General features: G+C 40.2%; 1 protein-coding gene across 11 annotated transcripts in view; it reads left to right on the top strand.

The window, feature by feature from the left end:
- Positions 1-14,687, top strand: part of BCAS3 (BCAS3 microtubule associated cell migration factor) — a 375,413-nt gene that overhangs the window by 76,311 nt on the left and 284,415 nt on the right. For all 11 annotated transcript variants that reach the window (XM_009902820.2, XM_054166698.1, XM_054166701.1 and 8 more), the window contains exon 13: positions 5,098-5,191. In XM_009902820.2, coding sequence (XP_009901122.1) covers positions 5,098-5,191 — 94 coding nt within the window. The remainder of the gene's footprint in view (positions 1-5,097; positions 5,192-14,687) is intronic.

The following is a 14,687-nucleotide window of genomic DNA, read 5'->3' as shown; positions in this document are numbered from 1 at the left end:
AAAACACACAATTAAAGACCAAGGAAATCTTCAGATTGAATTTTGTGAGATTGCATTAGAAGGGAAAATATTTTTTCATAAGCCTGATGAATGTAGATATTGTAATAAAACCTGGTCCCCAGCAGCTGTTTGTGTGACAGCTCCTGCCTTCAAGAGCGCCGGCGCTCTAAGAAAATGTGAATTATGAAGTAATTAGCTAAATGCAGAGGAATGTGGAATTATTGAGCTTGGCTGTCATGATATATTTGTGAAAGGAGTAAAAATAATTATCGAGATGCCCGAGCAACTTTGTGGTAAACCAAACTATGTTAACAAGGTTGTGTGCTTGTTTAAACTGCCTGCTAATGAAGTGTTAGCAAACTTTTCAGCTCGGTGTAACGGCTATTTATTTGAATCTGTTAATTAGTTGAAATGGATTAAAAACTCAGGCTGGACAGATGTCCTCTTTTTCAGTAATTGGAATTAAATGTGTAAGCCTTTAGTGGCTTGAGTTTTTTAGAGGTAGGGGGTGGGGTGGGGGGGAAATAATTATTTTCTTTTGACCTTTGTTTCTGTATTCTTAATTAATTCATCAGCCAGGCCACCCACGTGCAGCCTGCAATAATGACCTTGCTCAAAAGTCCCCCAGTTTTGGGCCTGAATGTAAATCTGTTAAAGATCTAACATTGAGTTGACAGAGAAATATGTGGCCATTTAAAAACAACAAAAAAAAAACCCCAACCCTACAAAACTGGATTCTCAGTGCTTTTGAGAGAGGGGTGTGATTGATGAGAGATCCTTGTGTTGCTTTCACAGATCATCCAAAACACATGAAAATATTGCAGGAAATACTTGGAAAATAGAGAAATAAGATAACATGTTGATCTTTTTAGGGCTTTAGAATGTGTTTGGTGCCTTTTATTTTTTTTTCCCCTGTTCCCTATTAACTTTTTATTCCATTAAAGAGGAATTTTCAGAAAACAAAACACCCACCCTGCAGATTGCTGCAAGTTTCAAAAGTTCATTTTCATTTGGTAAGAAGCTGATGAAAATTGTAACTGAGGAAAGACGCTTGTCGGGAGCAAGAGTTGTTGTGAAACTTTGGTCTAAAGCAAAAAGAAGCTTAAAAAACTAATAATTAATAATACATAATCCAAGCTTACTCAGTAATAAAACTTTAACTGCATACATCATTCCCCTGGTCATTAACACCAGTGCTTTTATTTATCAGCACAGCTCTCACAAAGGCTAATTTGATGTTCGGATGCTCGTATATTTGGCATCAATTTTCTCTCCTCTTTCTATCTCCCTGTGTTACAGAAGAATTCTTTTTATACATAAATATAAAAAGGGCAACAGGATTCCCTCAGAGCATAATACTGTCTGCCTTACTTTTATTAAAGGAGATCTGTTTTTTGTCAAGAAGACATTTTTGTCTCAGATAAATGGTTCAGGCTGAGCAGAAGGCTGGTTTGAGTTTATGCTGGATTCTATTAAAAGGAGTGCAGTAGTTAATGCCACAGATTTATCACTTTTAGCCCTTTTCCACTGATGTTTGACCTTAGCTATAAGTTGGGGGAGGCTCGGAGGGGGTTGGCTTTTTGTGTGCATGTGAACCGTAGTGGACATTGCACTAACTTCAGCTCTTTGCATCACTGGAGATCTTCAGAAGCACAGATGCAAGGAACTCTTTATTCTATAATATTCATATTTATCAATATTGCCAAAGCAATTTGTTTTTATGATGATGGGATTCTTCTTGCTTAATGTGATTAAGCGTAGGGCCCGCTTGATTAGATTTGTGTCCATTTTTATTTGTGTTACTTTCATGTTTTATTTAAAAACATGTCTCCACTGGGATAAGTGGTGTAATTTGCCTTTAAAGATTAAAATAATTGAAGTCATAATTACTGGTGGCTTCTGTTCAGCAGTATGGAAAATGCAACGAATGAAGAAAAATATGGCACAGGAGGAAGAAGCTTTGGCTTCAGCTATCTCTTGCCCTCAAAGCAAACACTATTTTCTGATAGTAGATGTAATGATCCCCTAGGTGTGTTGTCTGTCTGTTTCTTTTGGAAAGGAAGATAAAGAGCACTTGATTCATCTTTGTTCAACCACAGTGTGCTGCTGAACTTTAACTGAGCTGTCTTGAGAGCTGCAGCCTTGGCTCAGCAGGTCCAGCTAAGGACTCTGGTGGCTAGGCACCTTGTTTTTAAAATGGTCTTGCAGTTTTCCTGATAAGGGACATCAGAGACAGGCTGAGTGCTGGTTTGTAAGGCCACTGTGGTAGAACAGCCTCAGTGTTTCTTCCCTGTTGGTTCTTTTTCTTAAAGTGATGTTTGTAATGGTAGGGAAGTCTGCAAGGAAGGCGCCTGAGCATCACCGTGAACCTCGGTGGCTATGCAATTATAAGAGTAATGCTAAGATTTATGAACCTTTTTCAATGAGAGACCTTTGTAAGGTCTTCTAATAGCAGAGTGGTTAGAGGCCACTACCTTGGAGAAGGAAGCCTGTTTAGGATGTCAAGAACTGCAGCCTCAGGATTCCTGTGGGCTTTGTAGGCAACATGCAGTGGGAAGCCGAACGAGCTGCTTCCTTCAAGCTCTTTGACAGCACTTGCACGTGTTATTAGGCAATTTGTTTTGATTTCCAAGAAAAATGGCCAACTCCACTCTTTTCAGTGGTAAGGAACCATAAATCGGCCAAAAGGAACCAGTTTGGGCTTAAGGATGCCATTTATTAGCCTACAGACGTCACTCTCTCCAGCACCTTTGTGGATAGCATCTTCCACTTCAGCATCTGCAAGAAGTAGTTCCTAAAAGTTATGAAGCCTGCATGGAAGAGGCTAGGGGTACTTCTTCATGGCTGTGCAGCTCTGGTCTTCATCCTTGCTGAAGCCAGGCTGAATTAATCCAGTTTACAGTCTGGAGAAGACCTGTTCTAGGTGATCCTGCTTTGGCAGGGTGGTTGGACTCGATGATCTTCAGAGGTCTCTTCCAACCCCTACCACTCCGAGTCTGTGTTTCTATGCTTGCCAAATGCTCTCTATAACCTGTTTTTAGCAATGATCAAATACTGTTGATACTTGAACATTTCTGTTTTCCATTCCTATTTCATTCAATATTTTGATTTAACAGGCTGGGTTTAAAAACCTTTCCATGTCTTCAATGAAGCTGCTTTATGGCTGTTACTTTATCATTAGCCTGTGTCCTTAATTACGGCAAAATGCTTAGGATGAGACCCAAGTTACCTTCAAGTGGAAGCTGTGAAAAGATGATGTATAGGAGTTATTTAGTGAAGTTTACATAGGCTGAGAAAAGCACAGTGTTTCTTTGAAAAGCTCTTAGGAAGATCTCCAGACCCTTTGGTTAGTGGTTCTGGAATAAGCACGAAATGCTGACAAGGGAAAGCAAAGCCATAATTGTGCTTATGTGACAGTGCCAAGTAATTTGAACATTTCAAGTCAGTCAGGCACAGGCCTCTTCATCCATATTACGTGACTTCTTTAAACATTTAAAGATGATTCCTCTTTTTGAAGCACAAAACCGTCTTCCAATCATTCAGATATCTGTTAGGGATAGGAAGTATTAAAAACCTTTCAGATTATTTTGGAAGCGGCAGACAAATTATTCTGAACTTGAAATGGGAAATTTTGCACTGTCTTGTTAAGAAGGTGGTTTTTGCTCACCACAGAAAGCCTTTTATTAAGTCCTTTTCTGACAGATCTTTCTCATTGTCTAACTTCATTTGGTCTTTAACGTGATGTAACCAAGGAATAAAATGCTTCAGCAGCTCTTGCGTGTGTTTGGTCCACACATCTTTTGGTTCTCTTTGAATATTTTCTTCTTGAATGTTTTCTTCCTTTTGTACACACAGACATTGGTGATACTTTCAGAAGTCCTTTTGTGTGTCTGCACAGTCAGCTTTAGTTTTGACTGGCCCAAGTAGCTTTATCAACCTCAAGCAGCCTTTTGTTGAAACAACCAAAAGCTCTCTTTGTCTCTTTCTCCAGAAGATGTTGCACAACACAGATCTCAGGCCAGATATTTCCTTTTCCTTTTAATTTCCTTCTGTTGTGAAAACTCAATCCTATCTTATAACTGCTTTTTTGGTCACAAGAAGGGATTTTATGGCAGCATCATTTTTTTTAAAGGGGTTTTGATGAGCAACCTCTGTAATATTGTTACTGAAATGTCCACTGAGGCAATTCCAGCATAGAGAAAATTCTTATTAGCTGCATGCTTCACAATGCAGCTGCTTTCATACACACTCCCAGCCCTCAGCATTTCTTGCATCGTTTGGAGATCCAGATACTTCAAGCTGTAAGTGTTCTTTCCTGTGCAACTGACTGAAAGCAAGCCCACTTTGCTGGGCTGGGTTTTTAGTCTTGTTTTCCCCACTCATTTTCCATGTAGACATGTTTATTTGAACCCTCTCAAACAAACTGCTGGGTTTTGTAGTGGTTAAGTTTTCCCTCGTGCTTGAAAATCTCAGTGCTACCTCTCGTTTTTCTTCCTGTTGTGTGAGTTTTGTTATCGCTTGAAGAAGCTGAAGAAGTGTGTGTGCTCTGCAGTGTAATCACAACAAACCTCCCTGGCTTAGTCCAACTGTCTGCTGCTGCTGAGTGTGGTGGAATGAGACCCCTGTCCAGAGCAGAGCAGGAGAGCTCCTGCCACAGATTTATGAGTAATAAGCTCTTGATTATAGACATGCAGGGAGATCACAACTCTTGCTTGAGCCAGCAGTGATGGAAACCTTAAATGCAGCTTCCTGGTGCACTGCATGTGGACTTTTGTAATAAGCTTCTATGCAGCCATGAATAGTTTATGTAGCAGAACAGTAATAATTTTGTATTTTGCTTCATAGGATAAATAAATAATCTGTTTATGAAGTGTATATCCCTTTCTAGTTCATAGGAAGTTATTTGAGCCTGCCTCATGTCTCCTCATCTGAAAAAAATACAGAGGATAGTTTGTGTTTAGTTCACATGCAGCTGTATATCTAATTCATCCCACTGTGTGCATTTTAGAAACCAATTCCTGTATTACTAAGCTGGTGTTTTCTCTTAGGTGTATTTTTACTTCCTGACCTTCCTTTCTCTCTGTTACTGTTATGCAGGTACTTGTCAGCGAGGACTCTGACAGTGATGGTATTGTTGCCCACTTCCCTGCACATGAAAAGCCAATTTGCTGCATGGCCTTTAACCCTAGTGGTAAGTTATTTTGCTGTTTTAATGTGAGAGTTGCTAAAGACAATAAAATAACCTAGGGTATATGTTTCATTGCTTTGGAGGCATTGCAAATGCCTTTGTGATACCTGCAAGTATCAGCTCGCGGCTACTAGGACTTGTCACCTGTTCTGCTGAGTGCTGATCATGTCATCTGCTGGTTAATTTGTCCTTTCTGGAAAAGTCAAACTTAAGCAACTGGTGCACATGAGAAGATTCAGTTAACCACTTGGACTGCAGCAGAAATGCTACGGAACTCTTTTCTGCTGGCTATCCTGCCAGCCAGGTATCCAGATGTTCTGCTGAACAGCTATCCGGAGGGCCAGCACCTCAGTTACATTGTGCTCCTCCATAAACAGGAAAGTAAAACAACTCCTTTCACTGGCACTGGTTTTAAAGTAACTTAGGCTGCCATTGTGTGCTTGGCTGATGAAGAGTTGGTGATCCTCTCCTGAGTGAAATCAACTGTTAGCTGAAAATACCTTAAAGATATTCCTCTAAAGCACCTATTCCTCTTTAGAAGTAACTATGACTGTGGGCAGCAGAGATAACTCCAAAGCTTGTCTGGTAATACATTTTGATAATTTGGCAATTAACATGTTTACTGCTCTATAGACAGCAAAAAAGGGGAATATTTTGGCTGATTGCTGTGGCCAGTGAATCAACAGCTTCAGCGTGTCCAAATGTCACCAAGATCTTGAGGATGAAGTCACATTTCAAAGAATAAAATTAAATGTCTGTCATTTATGTTTTCACTTCTAGTGTCCAGTTGGTCTTACTCTGACATCCCATCTGTTGTGTCAGAACTCTTTAATAGCCATGTGCAGTTCACAGCATTCTCACTGTGAGGTTTTGACAGAAAACCCCCTATTCTCATCTGCCTCAATTTGCTTCTCATACTTAAGGAATTGTCTTGTGGAACCCTGTGCATTGAACTGAGAATCAACAGGAATATTTTTGTTTCGTTCTGGTAGAAGGAAAATACCTGGGCTTGAGTAACGCTAATCACAGAAGAGTAGGGGTTGGATATCATCAGTTGCAACCCACTGCCAAGCAGGTTCACCCAGAGAAGGTCACACAGGAATATGCCCAGGAGGGTTTGGAATGTCTGCTGAGATGGAGACTCCAGCACCTCTCTGGGCAGCCTGTTCCTGTGCTCCATCACCCTTAAATTAAAGAAGTTCCTCCTTGTATCTAGATGGAATTTCTTATGTTTAAGTTTGTGCCTGTTACCCCTTGTCCTGTCCCTGGGCACCACTGAAAGAAGCCTGGTCCCATGCTGCTGACACCCACCCTTTGAGTATTTCTAAGTATTGATGAGATCCCTCCCCTCAGTCTGCTCTTTTCCAGACTAAAGAGCCCAAATTCTCTCAGTCTTTTCCTCATCACAGAGATGTTCTAGTCCCCTCATCATCTTTGTTGTCCTTTTCTGTACCCTCCGTAATTGAGTGAGATAAAGACATCTGCTTGAATTAGAATGCTTTATAAATAGTAATTAAATGCCTCCTGAGGACAGTTTTTGTGATTAAATACATGTAAGGGAAAGAGAGTGTTTATGCAAAAGCAAATGAATTTGTTCTTTCTTTCACACTGAAGGATACATTTGCATATAGTTGAATTATTTGTTAGAATCAGGGCCTTTTGGTCTGCTCAGGTACCAAACCTGCAGTCCTTGTGTATGACACACAAACTGTTCAGGTCTAATGGTGCAGTAAGGTACTTAATGGCAAAATGCTTTGTCTAATTGATGCTCTGTTTGCCTGATTGCAAATTATGGATGTTATGAGGTATCTGCAAGAGGGGTGATTGACAGCAAGGTATTGAATTGTACTGCATGTTCTGGGGACAGCAGAGCAGTCTCAAACCAGCTGAAAACTCCTAGCTCAGCTGTGAGTGCTGTGAAAGCAGCACTTCACACAGGCTTCTGTATTCTTGATTTTACATCAAGGCAGAATTTTGTTTGAAGCCAGTGTTGTAAGTAACATCATCCATTGTATATTGCCAATTAAGCTGATCTCATTACAGAGCAGAACAAAACAAGAGGTGGCTTTTGATACTGGCTTTGTCTACTGGCTGCTTGCAGTAGAAGGACACTTCTACTCCTCATTTCAAGTGGTGGCTGCACCAGAACCTCGCAGCTACAAACTTTTGCTATGAAAGCAAGCAGGGAGCACTGATCTGTTGATCTCCATGGCTGATTTAAAGCTTAATTTCATCATGTCTCACCCATGAGCTCCTCAGATATTCAGGTCTGTGAAAACGTACAGGGTCCTGTTTGGAAAAAGTCTAAACCAAAGGCAGCACTGCCACTGGAAACCACTGAAGCTCAGTGGAAGATGAATATAGAGGATTTTTGTCTATTAAACCAGTACAACAGTGCCACAACCCATTTCAGTTGTATTTTAAAGGTATCAATTACCAGCAAGATAAATCTGGGGAGGATTTCTGCTGCTTGTTTTTGTACTGAACAAGGAGCTTCCTAGGGATTCATTTAAACGAAATAACAGCACAGAATTTGCAGGTATTGTGGTGAGAATAGCTCCTGGGAAGGGGTAAGATGTTGCTTCATTGTAGGAATGTCAGAAAACAATCGAGTGGGAAGGAAAGAGGCTTGCTAATGTCAGTAAATGTCAGATTTCCCCCTAATCTTTCTTTCTGAAATGAAGAAGAAATCCTTTACTGCGCTCAGTGCCCAAAATACCTGCAGTTATTATGGGGCTGGTTGCAAATCTGTTGTAAACCATGGTGGGAATCTCGCTGATGGGGAGAGTGGCTTTTTTGTTGTTATTTTGTTTGGGTTTACTTTGGTTCTGAGACTTTGGGAGAGTGTTTTTTTTTCTTCCCAGCAAGGTAAATAATCCATGTGGAGTTGTGAGCGGAGTTAGTTGGCAAGGAGAGCTCTCTGTACACTCGGCCCTTCGCTTCAGCTGCGTTACAGGGCAGAATCATGAACCAACAAGCAGGAGGTTTTCCTGCCTAGCATTTCCTTGTGCTGGCTAGACATTTCTATAGTGAATTTGCTGGCATTAGGTCTACCTTTTGTTTAAATTCAAGGCAAATCTGTAGATTTTTTTTCCCCCTTTCCTGTTTTTGAGGTATTCGAAGAAAGAAGAGGCTTGGCATGCAGTTAGCTTTTCTGTGCTGGATCTCTAGCTGCTCTGAAAATCTGCTTGAATCATGAAATAACAAACTTGAAACACCACTTCTGAGTATGTTTAGGGTGCACCATAGTTATTCTCTTTCTTAAATGCTGCCTTGCATGTTGTTGTGCACCTCTTCCAGACCCTTACATTAATAAAAACTTGCTTCTGAGTCACTTGATCTTAGGGAGGCTGTAAAAGGCTCAGTCTAAGACATACAGCAAGTCATGGTTATCATTAGAAAGAAAAAAAAAATACATAAAGGAGAAAAACTGCAGCTCCTGGTGGTTTAGGTGGAACTAAATTCTGTGGGTTTTTTTTCCTGTGTACTTCAAATTTTAGTTTTCAAAAGCATTTATGATGGATTGTTATGGGGTGTAAGTTGTGATGGTTTACTGTGGGCTGTAGGTTGCTGAATTGGTTTTTGGTTTTTGTTGTTGTTGGGTTTTTTGTGGGGGTGGGGGGGAAGGGAAGGGTGGGATGTGGAGTGGAGAGAAGGGGAGGGGGGGAGCATTTGTAGTACAGCTGAAAATCTGTGGCCAGGCTTCTCATCCACGGGATCCCTTAGTCCTGTGGAATTTCTTAGAGCTGTGTCCCTGCCTGGATTGCTGTTTCTGCTCTGCTTAACTTTTTCATTTCACTAGGTAAGGGATGTAGTAGCTCAATAAAAGAACTGGTCCTCCTTTGCCATTTGGGACTGATTGAATCCTTGGGAAACAGGCATCAAATGTTAACTTGGTCCTTATTCTACTGGTAAACACAGAAACGATGCTGTGAGCCTCCTTAGTCCATTCTCTGTGCAGTCCTGTTGCCAGCTTTGGTGGCAGTGTGCCTCCTGATCGAGGGGCAGACTCCCTCTAGGACATCATTCTTCTGGGTTTGGAAGTGTGCTTAGTAACTCTGATTCCAAGTTTCAAGTTCAGGTGACTTGGCACTGTTACTTGTTTTCTTTTTGTAATTGCTAGAACAGGAGTATTTCATGTATCATTTTCTTCCATAGGAAACTGGCAGGGTCTTTCTGCACACTTTATTACACGTCCAGAATCCTGATTTATTTATATAATGCCTTATGTGCCAGTGGTTGCTTTTGTGACTGACATGAAGATAAGTTCCCTCTTCTGAAGCACTCATGTTTTGATTTTCAGACATCCATCCAATATTGAATGCATTAAATAAATGTTACAGTAATAAATTGGCATTACCGAGTGCCGTGGAAGAGATGCTGTGGATTAACAGGGAAAAGGGAGCTGATTTTGCAGTATTTTCACTCAAGTAGTGCATCCACATGGTATTTATTTGTTTTTTACCACAACCCCTACCCATGGAGTGAGGCTTGCACCGCAGGCTGTGGCAAGGATGCTGGCATGTCAGAGGAAGGAATGGTGGGGCCCCAGTGCAGGTGATGACCAGGAACGGGCTCCTGCCAGCAGAATAATTGATTCAGCTTGGAAATGGACAAGAAGCCAGATGAATCTGGGGGGGGGGGGGGGGCTGTGGCTGATAGACCATACATGGGCTGGGTGCTGCAGCTATGCAGTGTGTTTTGAATGGAATCACTGGGTTTTGTTTGATTATAGCTCTGTTTTGGAGCTGATCAGGAGAATAATAATTCTTCATCCTAAATAAGAAGGATCCACATGAAAGTCACTTCTCTTCGGCATACAAAGACCATTGTGAGAGAAGTGAGCTGAGTTCTGAGAATATTTAGCACATGGAGAGTTAGGTAATGGTTGGACTCAATGACCTTAAAGGTCTTTTCCAACCAAAACCATTCTGTGATTCTCTGAACAGCCAGCCGATGGTCTGTGCAGAGCAGCTGCTGCAGACAGAGCTCAGAGCTCTGTGTCCACTCCTTCATTTCTGAACAAAGGAAGGCGGCTTCCAACTTTTAGGAAGACTCCAAGGCTTTTATTAAAACTCTCCAAGAAGAGAATAAATAATACAAGGAAGTGAAGTAACATTAATAGACTGGGGACTTTATTAATGTACCTCTGGCATGCGTGTTGATGTAGTGGAAACAAGAGGCTTATACTTACAAAGAGACTCTAAGAACTTTAATTCACTTATTAAATGAAAATCACATTAAGCTTTTGTGTGGATGCTTTTACTTAGTGCTAACAGTGGCCTGATTTATTTTGAGCTGGAATATTCAGTTCTGGATGAATTGAAGGCCAACTTAGTGTGAACAGAGCATCCAGACAAAAATTTTGTGCTGTTTAATTTGCATTAGGTAATGGAGATTAGCTTCATATCTGTAAATATGCTTCCAAAGCTACACTTCAGATTTTTCCTGATTATATATACATAGATATTTCTGCATAAAAGCTGAAGAGCTTTAGACTGGGGCCAGGAACAAGTATTTTCTTTATAGAATTGCAGTCATTGCACCTTGGCCACACAAAACTAATTGAGGATGTTGTTGGCTACGCTGAGTTGCAGATGATATCACCTCCATGGTGTTCTTTTTAGAGATGAGATGAGATGTGTGCTCTCCTGCTGTGGTTTGCAGGACAACAGCCTTCAGTTTTGTCTTAGAACACTGATTTGGCCTTTTCCACGCTCTAAGATATTTAGAAATGCCACTTAGGTGCAGTCAGCAGCAATCACACAACCAGGAACAACTTTCTGCCGTATGAAGTCAAACAGCAGTATTGACACTGAGGTCTGGATTTATTGTGGTGGAATTTTTACCATCATTAAAATGTAGCCAGAATAATAATTAAAAAAAAATAAATTGGTAAATATTTCCCTGGTTATTGAGACATTTTTCTGTCCATGCAACATTAGGCAGGAATTTGTTGTTAGGAGGCTTTAAACTTTTATATGTATAAAGTTTGTGTGTGTGTGTGTGTATAAATATAAGTATATATAAAAATATACATATAAATCTATTTTAATGCATTTTATATTATAAATATAACAATAGATTTTGAATGTGTTCTACATTTTATATTGTAGATGGTATAATAGATTTTTGTATTATATTTTTAGATGTTACGTGTTTAGAGATATATATTATAGAGATATATATTATATATATGTTATAATATATTTCTCTTATATTTTAGTGTTCTATATGTTCTAATAAATTTCAGAGATGGCATCATTCATATTTATATATTATATCTTTATCCATTTCTATACTTTATATATTTATCCACTTAACTAGTATTTCTATTTCAGTCCTCCTGTAATAAAAGCCCCAGGTACAAACCATTTTCAGAGCGCTGTAGCCGTGAGAGTATCCCAGAAGAATCCTGTCTGCTCCATAATGTAAATCCACAAGAGCTTATTATATAAACTCTGGATGAAGGTAGCCTGGATTAAATTCTGGAAGTTGACAAAAGGAAGGAGTACACCATAGGGGGTTACTTAAATTATGCTGTTTACAGAAAACCCTCCAAGCTTTTAACGTGTTGATGATAGTCTGCCAGGAACTGTAAGTGTATGCAGGGCCTGAAATGAGGAGAGGAAATGGAGAGAGGGAAGGGAAAGGATTAAATGTTACCAATTAGAATCAGTTGCTCAATGGTAAACTGGATTAGTCTAAACTAGAGAGTGTCTAGACTGGAGACTGAAGGAACCATACAAATATCCTCATTTTTCATTATGCTGTGTTATTAGACTCTGTGATTTAGAAAGGAGGAAAAAACCTCACCAATTCTGATGTCAGCCGTAGTCTATTAAAACTAATTCACTTTGTTCCCTCTTCCATGGCAGACACAGAGATGATTGCTGTTGGTAAAGGCAGTAAATACAGCGAGCTGCAGAGAGCTCTGGCATGGTCTGCTGTGGAAATGTCTGTGCACGGCTTCATTCAAATGGTTTGCTTTATTGCTGCTCCTTTTAATATTGATCCAAAGGAGTCACTGCTTTACTTTCATCTCTGGTCCTGGGACACGAGCAAAGCTGGGGATGCAAATACCCTGAACTGAGATGAAGACTGCAGTGGGACAGTGGGATTTGGGATTTGCCACTTATTTTTGGCTTTTTTTGCTTGTTTGTTTTGTTGGGTTTTGCTTGGGGTTTTTTGTTGGTGTTTTGTTTGCTTTTGTCTTATTTGTTTCTCTGTTGGGTTTTTTTCTGTTTGTTCCTTTTGGGGTTTTGTTTTGCTCTTTTTTTTTCTGTTTTGTCAGACATTTCAATATGAAGTTCTCAGGGTATATATAGTTTGGAAGCTGGGCTTCTACACATTTATATGAAATTATTAGTGAGATTGTTCCTATTTTGTAATGAAAATAGGGCCCCCTACACGTAAAGGAAACTGAATGTTTGCTTTTGGAGAGCTGTGAGGTGGGATTTCATACCTTTCCACATCCCAAACCTGAAAACTGAGATGAGGAGGATGTTACCTATTTGAAAACCACACCAATCTGCTCTATTCCCCCCCACCCCCCAAAATCTAATGATCTGTAGGAAGGAATATATTCCAAAAGAAATGAGGCATTCTGGCTTTCTTTCTGTCCTCATTTTTAATCATTTCATTCCTTCTTCGTATCTCCAGTTTTAAGAGGATGTGGGCTCTATTTCCCTTTTCTAAGTGGATTTCTTTCAAGCATGTTCCTGATTCTCCCTTTGTAATCCTGTGCATTCTGGAAAGGGATTTTAATTGTTCTAAAAACGTAATTAAAACACCCCAACACCCAATGCTTTCGTGTTTAAAGGTATAGGGAGAGGTTTGGGGAAGCCCATACGCTTTGTGTTTCATTCCTCTCCATCTAGTCCTTCACGTGGTTATTGTAATGCATTTCTGAATAGTTTCTAAATGCACAGTTCCCAAAATACTCATTTTTGGGTCACTGGATGCAATGGAATGGGCCCTGGACAGGCACACATACAAACATGCAGCACACATCCACCCCCCAGAAATAAACTCCCGTTCCTCTTGTGTGTGAGGAAGATTATGGAAAATTCAGGCAAACGCTGTCCACGGCTAGTCCCTGCTCTAATGAGAAACCCCTGGCAAATAGTTAGCCATTGTTTGCAGACCACATCTCAAATGAAAACTTAAAAATACAGTAAAATTTACATGACGGAATAACACTGCAAAATGAACTCAAAAAGCAAATCCTGCTTGGTTGAGTAGCTGGCATGCAGGCTGTGGTGTATGGCTTCTATTCATAGACGTGAAATTAAAGGATGCAGTTAAACACAGTTGTGAAACGGCCAGTCCAACAGCTGCATTTAGTTTGTTTTTCAATTTCTCATTGCCTTTCTTGTTTATTAGCTGTGACTCTGAGGTCAGAATTAAAACAAATATTTTAATGGCAGCATTTATGATGTTGGCAGGGAGCTTGCACGGCTTAGTCGTGCGAGTAGGACGGGGACTCGCGCTGGGTGGTGAGAGGTAGGTCCCTTCAGTCGTGACTGGTGAGGCTTCCCAAAGTGCAGCACAACTGATAAGCATCCTGCAATCTGTTGCTTAGTTCTTTCAGCAAACTGGACATGCTAAAAGGATCTTCATTTTAGGGGGCCAGAAGGGAGGATCCTTTTATAGCTTTTTAACGTGGTAAAACCAAACGGAATTCTTCTCTTCATCATGACAGATCGAAGGTAGAAAAGCCTTTATGAACTGTGATAATTAAAACCAACTCCTGTGTAAATTATACACATCCATTCATGCTGCAGATACTGTTACCCACGGTTTTTAAGGGCCATTTTAGAGCCTACGGGGCTGTAGTTTTATCTTGGTAAACTGACTTGACTCTGCCACGTTGAAAAGCAACTTAGATAAGTTTTATTTGTGCCAAAGCTGAATATTAGTTGCTAAATACATTGTTGTCCACACTGGTGCAAGTCCTGTACAGCCGTAGATAATGCCAGAAAAATAGAATCCATAAGGAAGGAAATCAGATCAGTGTTGCAGAAATCAGTTCCAGACAGATAGGCTTTTACCTTCTATTTACCATTTCTGTTGGCCAATTTCATGATAAACTGTCAAATTTGAGCAGTAAAAATGGTAAATTATTTGGATTTTGAGGTTAGAAAGATCAAGGGTTTAACACAGGTGACCCAGGGATGGAAGTTACAGAGTTTCTTTTCACTTTCCTCCTAATATTGAGACTTTAAATGATGCTGAACTGTTAAATGCGACAGGAAGCAGTTGGTTCAGCCTCGGAATCCAGACCAGCTGCTCATCTTGCTGTAGCAAATGTTATCAACAAGCCTGGAAATAACCAACCCCTCTGCATTTAATTCTCTCTGTACCTTTATTTTTTAAGGCAAAAACTACAGCAATAACTTTTATCTACGAAACCTGGCTCACGGGGGCCAGAATTTGTGAGATTAGCTGGAAAAAAGGACCGTAGTTGTGAGCATTCGGAGTCAGCAGCGTAGCTGCC

The sequence above is a fragment of the Dryobates pubescens genome, chromosome 13 (genome assembly GCF_014839835.1).
Source record: "Dryobates pubescens isolate bDryPub1 chromosome 13, bDryPub1.pri, whole genome shotgun sequence".
NCBI lineage: Eukaryota > Metazoa > Chordata > Aves > Piciformes > Picidae > Dryobates > Dryobates pubescens.
This window is presented reverse-complemented; position numbering and strand designations above follow the sequence as displayed.